Raw genomic sequence first — 19,168 nt, forward strand, 5'->3', positions numbered from 1 at the left:
CTCCTTTCGGCATCCCTTCAGAAAACCTCACGCAATCTCCCTTTCAATTGTCTATGAGAGGCTTCAAGTATCTGGGTATTTCTGTTCCACCTGATCTGAATAATCTTTTTGGAGCTAATTGTTCACCTCTAATTCAGAAGATAAAACACGACTTAATAAAATGGGCTCCTTTGCCGTCCTCTTTTTTAGGGAGAATCAATATTATAAAAATGAATATTCTCCCACGACTTAACTATTTATATCAAAATCTTCCCTGCTATTTATCTCCTGCACACTTCAAGTCACTGAATTCTCATCTATCTCGCTTTGTTTGGAACTACAAACACCCAAGAGTTAAGTTTTCTACACTAACTAAGCCAAAACATCTTGGAGGATTGTCATTACCATCCCTGCAACTTTATTATTGGGCAGCACAACTTAAAATAATTTCAAATTGGTTTATGAATAGAAGTAACTCTTTATGGTTAGATCTGGAATCCCAATCTTGTCTCCCCAGCAAACTTAATTCTCTCTTCTTTATAAGTGGCATTGACCAAATACCCCATCTCAGAAGCAACTTTATTGTTTATAATACCTTGCTGGCTTGGCGAGATGTGAAGAAATATCTTAATATCTCTCCCACCCTCTCTTCTTGGTCATCGCTAACCTTGAACCCAGATTTACCAGCGGAGATTAGAAATATTGGCCTGTCTGAATGGTCATCTAGGGGTCTGTCAATTATTATGGACATACTGGATTCTGACTCTGTTAAATCCTTTGAACAAATTAAGGCCGATTTCAATATTTCTAATAGAGATTTTTATAAATACCTACAGATCCGTCATTTTGTGAACTCTCTCAGGAGAACAGGAGCCTTACGCACAAGATTGTCAGAGTTAGAGAATATAATTGTCATGACCAAATCTCCCAAGGGACTTATCTCCAAGATATATAGTTTATTATCTGGCTCTGACTCCTCAGCTTACGATGCTATGAAGCTGGTGTGGGAACATGATCTAGGGCTGAAATTTGATCTAGCAGATTGGGAGGAAATTTGTATTGGGATTTTTCCCAGCTGCACCTCAATTTCTATACATGAGCAGAACTTTAAATTTTTCTACCGAACTTATTATACACCTGTTCGCCTTCGGAGGATGTTTCCAGATACTTCGGATCTTTGTTGTAAATGTAAAACACATAGGGGCACATTTATTCATCTGTTTTGGTCTTGTAACCGTATTCAGGTTTTCTGGAAAGCAGTTCATCTGATGATACAGGAGATCTTTGGTAAACGGTTCCCACTAACTCCCTCTTTCTGTCTTTTTAATCATACTTCGGAAATTTTATATAACGCAGATACTAAACATTTGCTTGTAACCCTCTTATTTCTGGCCAAAAAATGCATTTTACTGAGATGGTTAGCACCGCAGGCCCCTACTGTTGATTTGTGGATTTCACAAATCTCTGATATTGTTTTAGTTGAAAAGCTGACTCATGATCTCCATCAAAGGTCAGACAGATTCTGGAGGATTTGGGACCCAATACAATCTTTCTTACAGAGACTGTAATCTTTATTTATTTTATTAATTTACTTGTTTTTTCTTTTTTCTCTTTTTATTTCTTTACATTCTATATATCGTTCACTTGGTTGTCTGGAAGCTTTGACTATTTAAGATGTTACCTGGGATTGTCTGTCTGTACTTTGTGTATATGGGCTGTTTGTATAGGGTTTTTTTTTTTTTTTTTCTCTTTAATTTTATTCTGTGTTGACACTGTTGTGCTTCTTGTTTGTTTGGGGTGGGTTGTTTTTGTTTGCTTTTGTTGATGTGTGTATATAGTGAAAAAACCAATAAACAAATAAATAAAAAAAAAAAAGAAATTTAAAAGTGCTGTGTTATTCTATCACCCCCGTTTCATACCGGATCACTTACAGCTCCGGTGTTAACGCTATAAAATGAACGCTCTCTGTCGTGGTTTCACCAATGGAGGGATTTCTTTATTTAAATGGGTTCATTTTTCAGAGGGATACAAAGTGAGGGTATCGTGATTTTAGCTACCAGTAGCAGGAGAATGGAGCTGCGCCAAGAAGCTAACAGAAGCTAACAAACACTGAATAGAAGAAGAGCTGCCATCGATACAGTTGCAGCCAAGCATTGTTTCATGTTACACAATACAGTTTTACCAAGTTGCTCAAACTCTAAACTGGCATTGTTGTGCATATAAGGTGTAAAGTTTACCTTCGACCAAACGACCCCCAAAGGAATCCCAGCGGCCCCGTTTTGTAAAAATGTCCGCCAGCGCCCCCTGTCGTCCTCTGAACGCCCCCTGGGGGGCGGTACCGCCCACGTTGAGATGAGAACCGCTACTGTTAGAGTTAATTTAGAAATCAACCCTGGCCTGGATTGCTTTCTGTTTAACTCTTTGGAATTCTTTAGTGAGTGTTAGGGAAACTAACACTCACTAACACTCATGTTGTTGAATTACAGTGATTCTTGAGAATAGGGACAAAATGGGTTTTAATTTTCCCATAATTTTTTTTGTTATTTCTCAACCCTATGTATGCAAATATGACAAATAATGTTTAGGAAATGTAAAGATGCTAAGGTACAGGCTCCCAGTTGCAACATTTTTTTTTAAATATTACATTTTTAATCGACCTGACCTAGAACGTTGTCATCACCATCTGACAAAAATAAATAAAAAATAATTTGTAATGACCTTAAGCTAACCAGAGCTAACTAGCTCTCTTAGCAAAGGAAGAGAAAGGAAGAGATCATGGGGTCCTCAGAAGTTCTGGTGCCCCCCAATAAAGCCTGATTTTTTTACATTCTTTTAATTTCTGTTGACAAAAACTAGGGACAAATTTCAATGGAGTTGGAAAATATATAAAAATGATTTTTAATTCAATTTATTGATACCTCTATAATTATTTATATGACTACTTATACTTAATAGTCACAATATATAATTTTAGTATTTCTTTAATTATTTTAAACTATTATAATGTGTTGAGTTCTGCTCGTGGACAAGGGATTTTACAGGCATCATCCACTAACTACAATGTTTAAAATAAAAAAAATATTCAGCAAATACCTGGAACATATACATTGCTGTGCTCACATGACCCAGGTTAGTTGAGTCAGATATTTGAAAAAATTATATTTTGTGTATATTTTATTCAAATTTTGTGCTTTATCCATCGGACCTGTTTTGCCCCTATTCTCAAGAATCACTGATTAACACTGTATTTTTAACATACAACACTTGCACTGAAATCTGACACTTCCAAATTTGCTGTGTGCTCCTGGTTTGAGCAGCAGCTACCAAGCAGATTTCTGTAAGTTGCGTGTAAAATATTAATTCGATCCTTTACCCAACAATAGCAATTCATAATAATGACAAAAGCAATAATAATGTCCTAAAATCTGACCACAGCAGTCCTATACAGAACGTCATGAACGTGAGGAGAAAAGGTTGTGTGTTGTTCCCAAGTTGAAGGATGCGGTCATCCATTAGACACAGTTGCAGCCGTCACATTTGTCCAGTGTCTCGTTTTTCTGTGGACATGTGACATTTAGTCCTGCTGTGAGACCGACACTCCTAACCCCTGGGACTGGGCCGAAGGTTTTCTGGGGTCGCAACCTTCCCACTGCCCCTCTGGGCTTCCCAGAGTTCCCCAGACCCGCGCGGACACCGGGGGCAACTTGGCCTGGGAATTGGACACGGGCCAGATTCGCTCGCAGCGCAACGAGGACCAGCGAGAAGAGAAACTGATGCTGGTTGATACCGCACATGGAGAACGACTGACGGAGATGTACAGCAGGCTTCCCTGGCCTCTCGGTGGCCTTTGAGTCAAGCTGCTTGGGAGTACAGCTGGGCAACCTCGCGGGTACGTAGATGGCTGATGGTCGCTGACGCTGAGTGTGACGTTTTGGTTGTGTAGTGATGCGACGAAGGTCAAGATAGGAGGGTATTCCAGTCTTATAAACTTAGCATTAAAATTATAGACAATACATCATAATGTAATTCAAGCATTCACAACCTCAGATCAATCTGTCAAAACTTGATTGGGTGTGAGTCAGCTTTTTTGCCACACAGGAAACTTGATATAGACACACGGTGAATTAAAAGTGCCTCGGTAGTTCAATACTTTAAAATATGAAGTCTAATTTTGGAAACTTAAGCAACAGGAACAAAAACTGTTTCTTCCCTCCCCCCACCTCCCCAGGAATTTTCCTTTGTCATTTATCAGCTCATAATAAATTTATGGGTCTACTTGCTCACATTCGCTTCATGTTTGCGATACAAAAAGACCCCTCACAAGCTCAGAGCTTGATTCACGTCTTCCAGTTTATTCACACAAGTGGGCCGTTTGAGTACGTGTGGAGACACATTCACAGTGGAACAGAACTGCCCGTTCTGACACACTAAGCCCATTCTCCTCTGCCGCCATCGACAATGCACAGTACCAGTGACGGCATCCGCCGCTTTCCTTGTATTGTCCCACGCAGGGGCCAAGGGCCTGCAGATGTTTCACACACAAGGCGGCTGTTGGGGCGGAAGATAATAAGCTATATGTAGATTATTTTACACCATTTGTGTTAGAAACGTCAACCTAAACTGAGGAGTTGGTCGATTGAACCATTACTTCAACAGGCAAAACGTTATGAATAATGTCTTATTAACCAGGATCTGCAGCTACTTTTAACTGTAGATAGACTAATATTAAATTAGCAGCTAGCATGAAATGTTTTCCAGACTTATTTTGTGGTATGGGTGTCTTAATGACAACAAATAAAGGCATTGTAAGAGATAATTACAGTAAATGTTCATTACAACTTGAGCATCATCTGACATAGACTATATTATGTGAAAAAGTTTATTTTTAATTATGTCTTGTTTATCTTGCAGCTACTTTTGTTCCATGATCCATGTTCAGCATCCAACAGCAATGAAATAAGGTTTTACTGATTGAAATAGTTATTTTTTTAAATTTTTTTTTTATTTTTTGCCCCTTATTCTCTAAGCATCTCTTCTTTTCGAAAAATAAATAGAGAAAATCCAAATGATTGGAGATGAGCATTTCCTTCTAACTCGCAAAACAAAACAAACAAAAAAAACAAAACGGTTTTTACGTTTTCAGTGAAATTGCGCAAACAGAAACCACAGCTACGACCGAGTGCGCACATTGTTGTCAGTCTGATGAAAGTCAGACAAAAAAAAAAGAAAGAAAGGAGGAGGAGGAGTTTAAACGGGACTGTTGTGAGTAGAGCAGGAGGAGGAGGTCGGTCATTCAGTGGAAGAAGGGAGTGCTTGCTGACAGACCAGAGAAGCAGGAGTCTGACTTTAGAGAGAAACGTGTGGAGGAATAAAAACACTTTTAAAGGATCTTGATTTGGGGGAAAAAAGGAGCACTTTTTCTTTTCTTTTTTTTTTTTTTTACCCACCTGATTGGATTATTCTGGAGCGCTGATGCTGTCCCCGGACCATGAAAGAAACGCTAACCATGAAGTTTGCCTGGAAAACTAAAATGGTAAAAACAAAACAAAACAAACAAGCAAAAAAAAAGGAAAAAAAAGAGAGAGAACCCCCCCGCCCCCGGCTGCATTAGGTTTTCTGTCTGTGCTGTGTTATGTGCGGTTTAGAAAGCAGGGGGAGAGAGTTGGGTTAGGTTATAGAGTTGGTGGTTTAGGGGAGGAGGAAGAGGGGTGCATATGCTCGGGAAAGCTGTGGATAACGGGAGAAAGAAGAAAGAGGAGGAGGAAGAGAGTGAATATGTGTGTGTGTGACGGGGATGGGGGGTGGACAGCTGAACACTTTTGCTTTTATTGTACTTTAAACCCAGTTTAACCCACATAGAACTGCTGCGTACAGATGAGGCGCAGACTTTGGAAAAAAACGACCTCTGATATAGCCTAAAATCCTCCACCCGTCTGCTGACGCCTGCGTAATGATGGATATGAAAACTTTTGTTTGGGGATCCACAGTGTGACAGAGACGGGGAACAATTGGCGCAGCCCCCAGGGGCCAAAGCAGGCTCCCTCCACAGGTCCCAGCTGCGTCCTGGAAAGAATAACATGCAGCAGATCAGCGCAGCAGATTTAACACAACTGTTGTTTTGCCGTGGGTATTGTTTCAAACCATCTGATAATGGCTGGATCTCTGGTTTTGAGAAAGAGCCGCGAATGCGTGCCTCTCTGTAGCGTTTGTGTTTCTTCTGTGGAGAGATCCGATGATATATGTCCGGATTTTTCAAGTGAGGTTCTCTGATTCAGTTTTCAATAGAAAATATCGCATCTGCAACACAACTCAGTCGGTGTGCTCGTTTAGTATAAATAGAGTTTTGCTGCACCTTTGTTTTTGTCTCTGTGACAGCTAACAGCTAGAATGACTAAGATCAAATCTGACTTTTACTGCCTCAAATCAACCGTGAAAACATTTTTTTTGTTTTTATAAACGATTGCATTTGCGTTGAATTTACTTAGAAGCCGATAAATCATTGCATTAGAAATGTTAGTTGGAGGTTGTGCACCATCACTGATGCTCCTGTGTGAAACAACGACTGAAAATGATTAATTTAACATATTTTTGGTCAGAATAACTTTCTGATAAGAAATAAAGTGGTGTAAGGGGGTTAGGGTTACACCCCCTTATATATACATCTATACTTTAAGATGTATACATCTTATAAATATATATATATATATATATATATATATATATATATATATATATATATATATATATATATATATATATATATATATATATATATATATATTGTAGAGGTTAAAGTACATGGTATTGTATTGAATTTTACACCTCATCCCTGGTGCATGTTGCACACAGGACAATTATTTGTGGCGCACCACTGCTATGGTGTTTAAATAATAATTGCTTTCGTTGTAAATAACCACCAACCTTGAGAACGACTTCAAAGTTTGCATCAAAGTGCTGGCACAGAGGGCATTTTCGAGTTGTTTTAAGAAGTCAATCTTTGCCACAAGTCAGAAGTTGTTAGCTTCAACTTATGATTTCAGCTTGTCTAGATGAATGATGTGATATCTTTTTACTTCCAAAATGAATTTTATGAGAACAGCAAGAGCATCCCCTGAAGGCAGAATTATGATTTCAGGGTAGCAGCCGCTTGTTCAGCATCCAATATGGCTGCTGTGCACATAAAATGTAGCAATGGCTGCAGGTAGCAGCTATTTATTAGCACTTCCAGTGGTTTGTATCTCATTAAGCCATGGACACACATAGTGCTGCATGGTACCTATTTATCAGCATGATCTTTCAATGTTTGAGTATGTAAAATAGAGAGAAATATCCATTTTTTATTTCCATTTTTACTGGTAGTCAATGCCGAAGCAGATAGCAAACTAGAAAATGCTCAAGTCGAGCTCAGATTCTCCAAAGACAAATCAAACCCACTATGACGCTGAATGAAGTCACCAGGAGAGTTAAGTCATAACTGTTTGACACTGTCCTCCTTTCTCTGACAAGGAGCTCACATCTCTGCTGTGTTTGATCACTTGCAGCCTCTGTAAACTCTATCTACACCGCCGCTGTTGTCGAATAACTTCACGTGTAAATGGAAATGTTTTGGTTTCCGTTTGCGTTCAAAACTCCAGCAATGCTGCTTCCAAATGAGCCTTCAAACATGTCTCACCAAAACACACCTCCATTTGCAGCACATGAAAAAACAGACGGTTTGTGTGTGTGTGTGTGTGTGCGTGTGTTTGTGTGTGTGTGCGTGTGTGTGTGTGTGTGTGCAGGACTGTGAGCTCAGACCTCCCGCTATTGTTTTGGGAGTGTGTGGACTGCATGAGTCATCCACTGATGTATTTATCTGTCTCTGCGCCAGTCGGCCGGACAGCCAGAAGCGGGTCAGGGCGGTCGCTGGGAGGCGGGGTACATATTTCTGACCGTCAGACGAGATGCAGATTGTGTGCTTGCAAATCATTCGTACTCTTTCTCTTATCTTTTTTTTTTGTGTGTGTGTGTGTGTGTGTCTGCTTTCTCACTTTCACATCCCCATGTTTCTGTTAAAACCCAAACACAGCCCAGTCATGGGCCTCCGAGGCCGACCATTGTGCCTGTTAATGGCAACATTGACCCTTGATCCCTTTTACCCGCGGGCCCTCTGTTTGGGCAGTAGGAGTGGACTTTGCCACGGAGTTGTGTAATTGTGTAATTGAGAGCGGGAAGGATCTTGGCTGGTGTTGTCTTTGTGTTCTCAAGGATTTCTCCAGAAAGTGCAGCGAGCTGATTGTTTATATCTGGCCAGTGCTTCTCCTTCGAAGCCAGCCCTGCCTTTGTTTTTGTCTCCGTATGCTGATGCCTCAGCAGATCTCTCTCCAAGCAGGAGTTTTGCATTATGACTCCGCTCCGCTCGCTTTGTTTGCTCATGCACTCTTGTGTTTTGGAAGTAATTTACATGCAGATGCAAACATATCGTCCTTTGGCGACAAGATCAGAGCAAATCTATTTAGTCTCAGCGCTCTTTTCTTACGAGCATGCTCCTTTGAGCTTCGCCAAACAGGCGTCTGCGTCGGCGAGGAGGAGAAGTGAGAATCTAGGTGTTTGTTCGGGAGAGTTTACTCGCTTAGCCTGTTATCGTCTGTCTGTCTGAGCTCTGAGAGAGCAATCCAAGCCAGATTTCAACTCCAGAGACAGGCGGTGAAAGAGATGGATGTGGAATAAAAGAGGGAGTAAAGAAAAAGGGAGGGAGGCCTGGCAGGCTGCTGCGCCGGTGGGGGCTGGAGGGGGAGAGTGTGGTCCTTCTTTATGTTTTACTGCACTCCTCTCCCTACTTCGTTTCACTTTATGCTGTGGTTGTGTTTTTCTTTATGTGTGTGTGTGTGTGTGTGTGTGTGTGTGTGTGTGTGTGTGTGTGTGTGTGCGTGTGTGTGTGTGTGTGTGTTCAACCTTCTGCTTCTTTTTCCTGCACCAGTCTCTAAAAACTCAATTCCTGTTTTTTTTTTGTTTTGTTTTTTTAAAGTCATCACAATGACATTTGTGCAAGTGAGGCTGCTGCTGCTGCTGCTGCTGCTGCTGCTTACTGGAAGCTGTTTTATCTCTTACTCATCAACGTGAGCTCGCTCCTCTCCTGCAAGAGGTTCAGTAATATTTTTTCTCTTCTTTTCAGAGCTCGGTGCAGGACTGGGGGGAGGAAGTAGAGGAAGGAGCCGTCTACAATGTGACACTGAAGAGGGTTCAGATTCAACAGGCGGCCAACAAGGGAGCAAGATGGCTGGGGGTGAGTCTGACATGAGGGGCTGCATCTGGTCAAGCTTTTCCAGTGTTCGGGTCAGGTCGTGCCTTTCCCGGTTTATGCGGCCATTTTGTTCCCTCCTGCATTCATTTCGCCCCCAAATCAGGTTGATAAATCCAAAAAAAAAAAAAAAAAAAAAAAAAAAAAAAAAAAAATATATATATATATATATATATATATATATATATATATATATATATATATATATATATATGTTCCGATGCCAATTTGCGCCAGTTAACTCTTACAAAATGTGAGAACTTATGACCCCTGACCAAAAGGAAACTTCATGTTTTATTGGAGTCTCAAAATCACATTTCCTACTATGCCATAACCTTGTACGTAACCAATGGATATCAGCTGCTCTTTCTCCATACGTGAGCATTTTCCATGAATTGTGGAGAAAAAAGGGACATGAAATTCCCTCACTTATGTATAATTAAATTTAGCTGTGTAATATATCTTCCTGCTAAACCTTTTTCCCATTTGTTTTGGCTCCGGTCCCTGTTTGAGCCAGTCGACTCTTATGAAACACGACAGGTTACGACCTCTGATCAAGTCAGTGACCTTCTGCTAACACCTACAATGCAGCCATATAACCGCATGTCTTTACAGTGGGCTATGACTAGATCATAAAAATATGACCTTATATAATCGGTTGTGAGCGCAGGCTCAAAACAAACCTTAAGCAAGACACATGAACTCCTGATGCTTTTCTTCCTTCCCGGCTTTCTGCTGCAAAAATGTAAAAAACCCCCCGAGTTTTTTTTTTTTTTTTTGAACTGCCATAAATTTGATTATATACAGATGGTTTGTTGAAGCTGTCTGTTGTTGAGTTTAAAACCAGAACGCCTCGACTGACCCTTTCTGTTTAAATCAGCCGTTTGTGGGCCGACAGACGCCACTGTTATTGTTTTAACGTTTTAAGCCTGCTTAACTTAGGCAACACCTTTCAGCTGCTGCTGGATAAAAAAACTGTTTCACTCGACTTGGACTGTTTTGCTAGAGCATGTGATTTCCTGACTTTTCCAGCTGCTGGTAAAGCTGCTTGTTTCTCCACGCGGGGGAGGGGGTGTGTGTGTGGGGGGGGGGGGAAGCGCGTCCTACCAAATGCTGGTACGGAGGAAAAAACAGAGTATTAAACGCTTTTCCAGAGAATATGAGGCATTACTGTTTTCCTCTGCTATTATGCCCTGCATAATAAGATGCTGTGGACTGTGTTATTATGCAGCACAGAGGGGGACAAATTATAGGGCATTAGCTTGCTTTAGAAGTTTTCACAGAGTTTCTGTTTGACATAAATAAGAGTATTGTATTTTGTCCCGTTGGTGTTTTGTTTTTTTGTTTTGTTTTTTGTATGGGGCATGTTGGAGAACTTGGTGGGTATAAGCTGCACAATAACACAAAAGCCCTGCGGCTATAAGGGCCTATTGATGTATTGACAGTGGCGTGTGCTCCAGCTAATTAAAATAAAGTGGGGTGTTTTGATCAGTGCCAGCTACTGACCAGGGAAAGCAGGAGAAAGTTCCAGCTGACACATCAGTACAACTCCCTGGATGTTATTGATTGTCAGCGAAGGAGAGAGCAGCTCTTAACGAGTTCAGTTGTGTTTACAGGATTTCAAGAGGGCAAATCGTGTTTATTTTTCACGCACTCGCTCTTTGTGACGTTTAAGACTCTGTGTGACCCAGCGGTGACTCAACTCGCACAGATAGGAATCTTACTTGTTGCGTGTTTAGGCTCTTATCAGAGGGGAGTGGTGGGAGAAGTTTGCTCCGCCGCTGTCCTCCTCTGTGTCTGGAGGACCGGTGGAGGAGGGGCTTCGCTGTGATTAAAAGCAGATTGGGAGCGTTTCCTGTTGCAGCGCGCTAACTTCACCAAGGTCTCTCTCTCTCCTCTCTGTGCGCCCATGTGCCACCCTCCCACGGTCTCTCCCTGCCCTGTTTTTCGCTCGATTCCCCCTTCGGACACAATAGTCGGACACATCTGGAGAAACTGGGATTAAAAATAGGTCACGGCTATCAATGCTGTTTCCTCCTTATTCTTTGGTTATCAGAAATGGATTGGATTGACTTTTTTTATAACCTTGTGTCTTATTAACATGTCATGTTCTTGTTTTTTTCTGAACACGACAGAAAAATATGTCCTGAGTAAAACCAGGAAATACATGTTCCTATAGTACTAAATTTAGACAGTGTCATTAATGTCTGAGGCATTACAGTACAGAGCATGCTAATAAATAAATAAGAAAAAACATAAAAGTGTTGTGTAGCAGTAGTATTATAATAACTTATGAGATCATGCAAGCCCTTTAAAGTGTTTAATTTTATCTTTGCATTTATTGGTGCAAAGATAAAGGGCTGGTTGTTCGTCCCTTTGCTGGTTTTTATGACAATTTCAAAGTGTTTTGCTGCCATTTTGCTCACATTTTAACCATGAGTTACAAATTTGTTTTCCTTTGTACTTCATATATAGCATAAAAATGATCATGAAAATGTCAAAATCAGAATAATAGATACATGCTAGAACTTTTTATTGAACCCCGATTAAACTTTTCTTGGTTTTGATCCCTCTTGTCTATTTCCGAAATGTGAGACATGACCTCTAATTGAAGTCAAAATAACTCTATGAAGTTACCTCCAGCTGGTGGATGTTTTTATTGGAGTCCTTTTACCTCATTTGCTTCCAGTCGACTATGAGAAAACTATTAAAAATCGCTTTACATCTGTGTGAGACGTTCTGGTGGGGTAAGAAGTGATGAATGGTTGGTACAAAACGTCCTGTGGCTCAACTTTGAACCCAGAAAAGTTGGTTACAAAGTAACCAAGGCAACAATGCTAAATAATAACAAAGGAGGGGTGGGGGGACCTGCACTTGAATTTACTTGAGCATAATTTTTTTTCTTCAATTTCTTTTGCATAATTTATTTCATTTTGCAGTTTTGGTCATTTTAATCATCTATCTTAAGATAAATAATTGCATGTTTTATTAAGATGTGTATTCATTTCTGTCACTTCCTTCTTTGCTTTTTTTCTTTCATTATGTCTTTTTATTTATTTATTTATTTACTTCCTTTTCATATCCTGGGTTTAGAGTTTTCACATCGATACCCATATTTGACTTTGAAGTCGGGTTTGGTGAAAAATCTCCAACTTTCCAACTCAAAACTTCAGGAGATATTCTCCTCAAATTTTTCAGTCTTTAAGCTCCGTTACAAAAAACAAGCAGGTTTGGAGATAAGCGGATAAAATTAGAAATCTAAAATGTTCACAAAAACTGTTGGCGTAAAAGTTACAAATTCAGATTTTTCAAAGTTTTCACCAGGTTCATTCCAATGTGTGACACACTGTAAAACAAACAAAAAAAAAAAGCCTTCCTCGAGTATGTAGCAAAAAGCGTCGACTACAAAACTCCAAGATGCAGATGGAGGAATGTTAAAAGGAAATGCAAGAAATAAATAAACGGGAGGAGAAAACATAAGAAGGAAATGACACGCAAATAAAGGGTTCAAATACTGAAAGAAAAACTATCATGGTAACACTTTTATGGTGAAGTTATACACTATTTGTTGGAGTTTACCTGCAGAAAATAGTAAATTACTCAACCCAAAGTAAAATCTTCTGATTATACTACTTGTTCCATCTGAGAGCGACCAAAAGAGGAAGCGCGTCGGAGGTGTTTGAGTGTGTTCTGCTGCAGCAGTCTGACGGTGTTTGCTTGTGGTTAGGCGGAGGGCGATCGCCTGCCTCCCGGCCACACGGTCAGCCAGCTGGAAACCTGCAAAATCCGCAGCATCCGCGCCGGAACTCTGGAGCGCCTGGTGGAGACGCTGCTGACGGCTTTCGGAGACAACGACCTCACCTACACCTCCATCTTCCTCTCCACCTACAGAGCCTTTGCCAGCACCCAGACTGTACTGCAGCTGCTGCTGGACAGGTATAGGCCGGATAATTTTTTTTGTTTGTTTTGTTTTCTTCATTTTTTAAATCTACATAAAAAAGAAGAATATGATATACATATGGAAGAGGATTAGGGCCTCTGGCTGACTTTAATCTCAGAATTCTGACTTTAATCTCAGATTTTAATCTCAGAATTTTGACTTTAATCTCGGAATTCTGGGATTAAAGTCAAAATTCTGACTTTAAACTTAGAATTCTGATTTTAATCTCAGAATTCTGAGATTAAAGTCAAAATTCTGAGATTAAAATCTGAGATTAAAGTCAAAATTCTGACTTTAAACTCAGAATTCTGACTTTAAACTCAGAAATCTGAGATTAAAGTCAGAACTGTTTTTTTTTTCCCAGTGGCCCCAATCCTCTTCCGTATATATATGATTGTGAACGGCTGCAAGTTTATTAAATTGATTTTTTTTTTTTTTTATCTCTGGCAGGTATGGGAGTGTGGAAGAAAATGATCAGGAAGGCACTGAAAGCAGTGAAGCCATTAGAAAGTGAGACTCGGTTTCAATACGTCACAGTCACTTCCAGCCGAGCTCCTGTTGGCATCAGTGATTAATTACACGCGTCCGTCTCTGTGCACCGACAGCGCCCTGGCTTCCATCCTGCGTGCCTGGCTGGACCAGTGTCCCGAGGACTTCCAGGAGCCTCCGGACTACCCCTGCCTCCACAGGCTGATGGAGTACCTGCGCAAAGCTCTGCCAGGTTCGGAGGCGCTCCGACGTGCCGAGGGTCTGCTGGAGCAGCTGCTGGGTCAGGCCAACATGGACGAAACAGACGGTAATCGGTGTTTTTTTTTGTTTTTTTGTGTTTAATTTCCTCTCTGTTTTTCGTCAATTTATTTGGAGACTAATAATTTATTTATTTATTTATTGGTCTGTTTTTAGTTGGTTTCCAGGGAAACAGCTCCTTCTGCCTCGGGGAGGACGAGGAGGTGGAAATTGAGGTCCAGGAGGACTTCCTGTCGTTTGAGGCCGACCTGGTGGCCGAGCAGCTGACCTACATGGACGCGGTAAGAGGAGGGAGAGGAAATGGAAACATTGCACATCTCTACGATTCTTTTCCTCTGAAAATATCCCTCCGGTTACAGCCTTCGTCAGAGGAGGCCGCTGGATGTTTTCTGAACACCAAATGCAGAAAAATTCAGAAATATTTTAATGTGATGATCCCACAAGAAAACTTTGGAATTTCATACGTTTGCTTAAAATCAAATACTTTGTAAAAAATAAAATAAAATTGATTAATGTATCCTAGTAAAGTCAGTGAAGCTCATCTTAAGTACATCTGAAAAATCTTCATTACTATTTATGAAACCAGATGATGAAAATTTCTCGTGTGTTGCCATCACGTGTGACAAAAAAGTGAATTAAAAAGCCTCACAGAAACCTATCTGTTTTGGATATTTTAAGAAATTTTTTTCTTAAAAAATAAGAAAATACTTTTTTATTTTTTTTAGAAAATAAGAAATGTGTAGATGTTTTTTTTCTCTATATATATATATAAAGTGAAAGTTTTGCTCGGCTTTCAGTTTTGGCCCCTTTTCAAGTACTTTGCTTTCCCGCCGATTCTTTGATACCTTACTTCGACAAGTAAAAGTAATTGAATAAAAACTTTGAGACTTGACAAAAAGTTAGAAACTTTTTCAAATACTTATATGATCTCAATCTGCACAAGTTGTAGAAGCAAAAGTTGAGCTGTTAGAGCACCAAACATCCATGAGCACCACATACGCCGGCTGATTTGAGAAATTACTCAAGCTACTTGAACTTACGCTGCTCTTGTGTGGAAATCCAGCTGTTTCTGCGCTGGACTCACAGCTCCTCTGGCCATGCTCAGCAGCAGTTTCTGTGTCTTTTCTTTCCAGCTGTTGTTCAAGAAGGTCGTCCCCCACCACTGCCTGGGCTCCATCTGGTCCCAGAGGGACAAGAAGGACAACAAGCACAGCGCTCCCACCATCCGCGCGACCATCACCCAGTTCAACGCCATCGCCGCCTGCGTGGTGAACACGGTGCTGAAGCACAGACAGCTCAGGCCGCACGTCAGGGCGAGGGTCATCCAGCGCTGGATAGACATCGCCCAGGTCAGGAAAAGTCCCAGAAGCATCCCAGATTGCGGACGGAAAGTTGCGAGCCACGTTGTGACCGTTTGCTTGGTTTCTCTGCGCAGGAGTGCAGGATACGCAAGAACTTCTCATCCCTGAGAGCGATTGTGTCGGCACTGCAGTCCAACCCTTTGTACAGACTGAAAAGAGTGTGGGCCTGTGTTCACAAGTAAGCATTCAGCCTCTCCAGTGTGCATAGTAATCTGTTTTAAACAAGTCGGACTTTTGGCAGAATTTCCTGGAAGCAAGTTGCTGCGTTTTTGTTGTTGGTTTTTTTGCACTCATAGTTCAGCACCTGTTTCTGATCCTGTTTGCTGAAATAAGCCTGTGTTTTGATCCAGAGACAGCATGCAGACATTTGAGGAGCTCTCAGACATTTTCTCTGACCAGAACAACTATCTGACCAGCAGAGAGCTGCTCATGAGGGTAAGTCGGATCTAGATCGCCTCCCACCGACCCAGCTAAATCCCAAAATTCATTATTTATTTATTTATTTTTGTTTTTCATTTATTCACAGGAAGGTACTTCAAAGTTTGCCAGTCTGGAGAGCTGCGCCAAAGATCACCAAAAGCGCACCCACAAGAGACTGCAGCTGCAGAAGGAAATGGTGAGAGAATCCCTGGTGAAGTTCAGAAACAACAACCAGGCAGATGGATTTCTTTCCTCTTTTTTTTTCTTTTCTTTTTCAAAAGCGGCTGACACGAAAAGAAAAATGCAAACAACACATTCCTCCTGAGCAATGTAGTGAAAGGAGAATTCTTGCCTCTCCAGGATGCTGAAGCCACATGCTTAGCTTTGTTTATCCAACGCGCTGCGTGCTGGACGCACATTAAGTCGGGGCTGTAATTTACAGGCCTGCCTCGCCATCTGTCAACAGCTCAGTGTAAATTAAAGCTGCAAGCAGCAAAATCTAAAACTTCCATAAGCATCAGCGGGAGAGAGCTAAGAAAGAAGGGCTTGTTGACTAACGCGCCTTTACAGAAGCCACAACATTGCTCTCTGCCTGTTCACTTTCTACAAATGAACTGACAATTTGTCAAATCCGAGAGGCTTCTTTTTCTCTCAAATATTAGAAATACATGTAACATATATTGTAAGATCAAATGCAATATCTTATTTACTGTTAAAGTGACCAAAAAACAAACAAAAAAAAATCAACGTTTCTTCACAGGGCGCGATGCAAGGCACAATACCGTACTTGGGGACGTTTCTGACTGATCTGACCATGCTGGACACGGCCCGGCCAGACATTGTGGAGGTAAATAATATATATTAAAAAAAAGGCACCAGCAGGTTTAGTCCCTCGCCGGTTTGCTGTGAGAACGGAACCTTGCAGATGTGATGTTGATGCCCGTGTTTCCGCCGTCCCAGTCGGCGCGCTCCACCTAATGCTGTTTGCCTGAGCGGTCGCCGGTATGTGACGCCCCCAGGGTCTGACCGTACGCTCTCTTTGTGTCTTTGTGTCCACAGGGGGGCCTGATCAACTTTGAGAAGAGACGCAGGGTGAGGAATCCTCCTGTTTATTGGCTGACATGAAGGATCCAAATGGCTTTTCTGGTGTGAGGCTTTTTTTTTGTTTTTGTTTGCCTTTGGTGACCGTCCTTCTGTCCTTCTCCCTCTGCAGGAGTTTGAGGTGATCGCCCAGATCAAGCTGCTCCAGTCGGCCTGCAACAGCTACTGCCTGACTGCAGACCCGGCCTTCCTCCGCTGGTTTAAGAACCAACCTCAACTCAGCGAGGAGGAGAGGTACTGCTGCTTTTCCCTCACTGTGTCTCGTCTCCTAAACGTGTCAACAATCACATCAGTGCGTGAGCCACAGTCTGTTGGATCAATTGTTCGTGCTCATAAACACATGATGAGCTTCTTTCTCCCTGTTTTCCTACCATTCCTTCACTCCCCACCGATCTGCCGTGTTGATTCTGTCTTTTGTTTCTCCTTGCCGCCTCGCAGCGGACTTGGCTTATTAAAGTTTTATGATACTCAGGGTTTATTGCTCTGCCTTACAGCTACGCCTTGTCTTGTGAGGTCGAAGGGCTCGGCGACAGCAGCCCGACTTTACCCAAACCTCGAAAGAGCATGGTGAAGAGAATCAGCCTGTGAGTTCACTCTCAAAACAGATGAACGATAGAAGATCTGAGGGGGGAGGGAAGGGGGTGTTAGTCATATCTAAGCATATCTTTCTTTTACTAACATATAACCCCCATTCCTCCACTGGGCAGACTGTTTCTTGGGCCAGACAGCAGCACAGCCAGTTCACCAGTCAGAGAGACGCCGCGCTCGCCTCCTGCTGGCAGCTCGGGAGAGAGCATGGACTCGGTCAGCGTGTCGTCCAACGACTCCAGCGGTCCGTCTGACAACGAGGGGCTCGCCAGTCCGACTCACAACGCCGACTCCAGTCAGAACAAGGTGAGTTACGACCGAAATGATTGTCAGGGATAGAACAAAACAGAAATATCCGTTACTGACCCACCGCGGGGAAATGAAAGGTGCAAGTGGAAGAGTGAATATTCACACAACATAAAAGATAAGAATGAGATGCAGAGTAAATTTAAAACATGAGAATCAGACTGTACAATTAAAAAAAAAACTTTCTCAGATTAAGATAAATATGCAAAGGAGTGGTGTAATTCAAAGAGAGAACAAGATGTGAATGTTTATTTTGTGCATAAAAAGCATTTACAAGAAGTGAGGTAAAAACCCCGCAAACAATAATATACTACAAATAACAGCACAAATGTTATTTAAAATGAGGTAGAATTGTAAATAACAGCAGGGAAGCCAACATTTATTGAGGTCGGTGTGCAAAGTGAACAAAAACTTAGAATAATTAGACATGTTTCATGTTGAGTATAAGTTGAAATCAGCTAGTGACTATTGAAGTTTGCAAGTTTGCAGTCAAATAACTTTTTATAAAAAAGAAACCAAAAAAAACACATCACCCCTCAGAAAAGAAAAGCATAGAGTTATTTCTTCCCGTTTCCACGAATGTATGACTTTGTTATCTGACGCTGTTTTACATTTAAAGTAAAAAGCTGGTGCAACACATTGCTGAGCTGGATGTCACGATTCTACGGTTACTGGAAGGAGGGAAAGGAAACACAGTTTCACTTTCTAACGAGTTAAACTGTTTTTACTTTTTAAAACTTGCCAAAAGTATCACTTTGTTTCAACTGCATTCAGCTGCTGCCTCAAATAACTAACATTCGTACACGACCACGTCTGACTCTCCTCTCAGCTCTCAGAGTCGTCGTCCTGCACCTCGCTCCACTCCATGGACACCAACTCGTCGACCGCCAGCGGCTCCATGACTCCCGCCTCGCCCTCGCTGCCCGGGCGCCCCGGCACCCACAGGCGGTCCATCTCCCTCACGCCCATGTGTCCCTGCTCCGCGAGCCAGACCCCGGCGTACAACACCCAAGCCCAGGACGCGTGCATCGTCAGAGTCAGCCTGGAGCACGGCAACGGCAATCTGTACAAGAGCATACTGGTGAGCAAAAAAAAAAAAAAAAAAGGCAGGATTTGTGCTTTTCGAAAGAAAAACAGCTTTGGGATTTTGAGGCAGTCTGCGACGAAGCAGGCGAAATCCTGATGTGTCTGTTGTTGTGTTAATAGCTGACCAGTCAGGACAAGACCCCGGCTGTGATAGCCAGAGCCATGGCGAAGCACAACCTGGAGGTGGAGCCAGAGGAAGGATTTGAGCTGGTGCAGGTCATCTCTGAGGAGAAAGGTAAAAACATGGCTGCCAAAAAGTGTCATTTAAAGGCAAACAGATTCACACACACACATACACACACACACACAAATAAACAAAGATTTCAACTTTAGTGACATTTTATATTCCCCGCTGATTATTTG

The 19,168-nt window shown here is 41.7% G+C and overlaps 1 protein-coding gene across 2 annotated transcripts in view; it reads left to right on the plus strand.

Annotated features, from left to right (window-relative positions):
- Positions 1-19,168, plus strand: part of rgl1 (ral guanine nucleotide dissociation stimulator-like 1) — a 35,048-nt gene that overhangs the window by 14,166 nt on the left and 1,714 nt on the right. The window contains exons 1-17 of one of the 2 annotated variants that reach the window (XM_015009102.2): positions 4,726-5,512; positions 9,131-9,241; positions 12,984-13,192; positions 13,647-13,706; positions 13,802-13,992; positions 14,100-14,224; positions 15,077-15,292; positions 15,379-15,482; positions 15,655-15,739; positions 15,831-15,920; positions 16,485-16,571; positions 16,784-16,816; positions 16,938-17,059; positions 17,320-17,409; positions 17,533-17,719; positions 18,549-18,800; positions 18,926-19,040. In XM_015009102.2, coding sequence (XP_014864588.2) covers positions 5,468-5,512; positions 9,131-9,241; positions 12,984-13,192; positions 13,647-13,706; positions 13,802-13,992; positions 14,100-14,224; positions 15,077-15,292; positions 15,379-15,482; positions 15,655-15,739; positions 15,831-15,920; positions 16,485-16,571; positions 16,784-16,816; positions 16,938-17,059; positions 17,320-17,409; positions 17,533-17,719; positions 18,549-18,800; positions 18,926-19,040 — 2,122 coding nt within the window. In that variant the 5' untranslated portion in view covers positions 4,726-5,467. Of the gene's footprint in view, positions 1-4,725; positions 5,513-9,130; positions 9,242-12,983; positions 13,193-13,646; positions 13,707-13,801; positions 13,993-14,099; positions 14,225-15,076; positions 15,293-15,378; positions 15,483-15,654; positions 15,740-15,830; positions 15,921-16,484; positions 16,572-16,783; positions 16,817-16,937; positions 17,060-17,319; positions 17,410-17,532; positions 17,720-18,548; positions 18,801-18,925; positions 19,041-19,168 lie in introns of those variants that run through there. The other variant, XM_015009101.2, reaches the window with a different exon arrangement.

This window comes from Poecilia mexicana, unplaced genomic scaffold, assembly GCF_051168715.1.
Source record: "Poecilia mexicana isolate PSO_F unplaced genomic scaffold, ASM5116871v1 scaffold_4, whole genome shotgun sequence".
Taxonomy (NCBI): domain Eukaryota; kingdom Metazoa; phylum Chordata; class Actinopteri; order Cyprinodontiformes; family Poeciliidae; genus Poecilia; species Poecilia mexicana.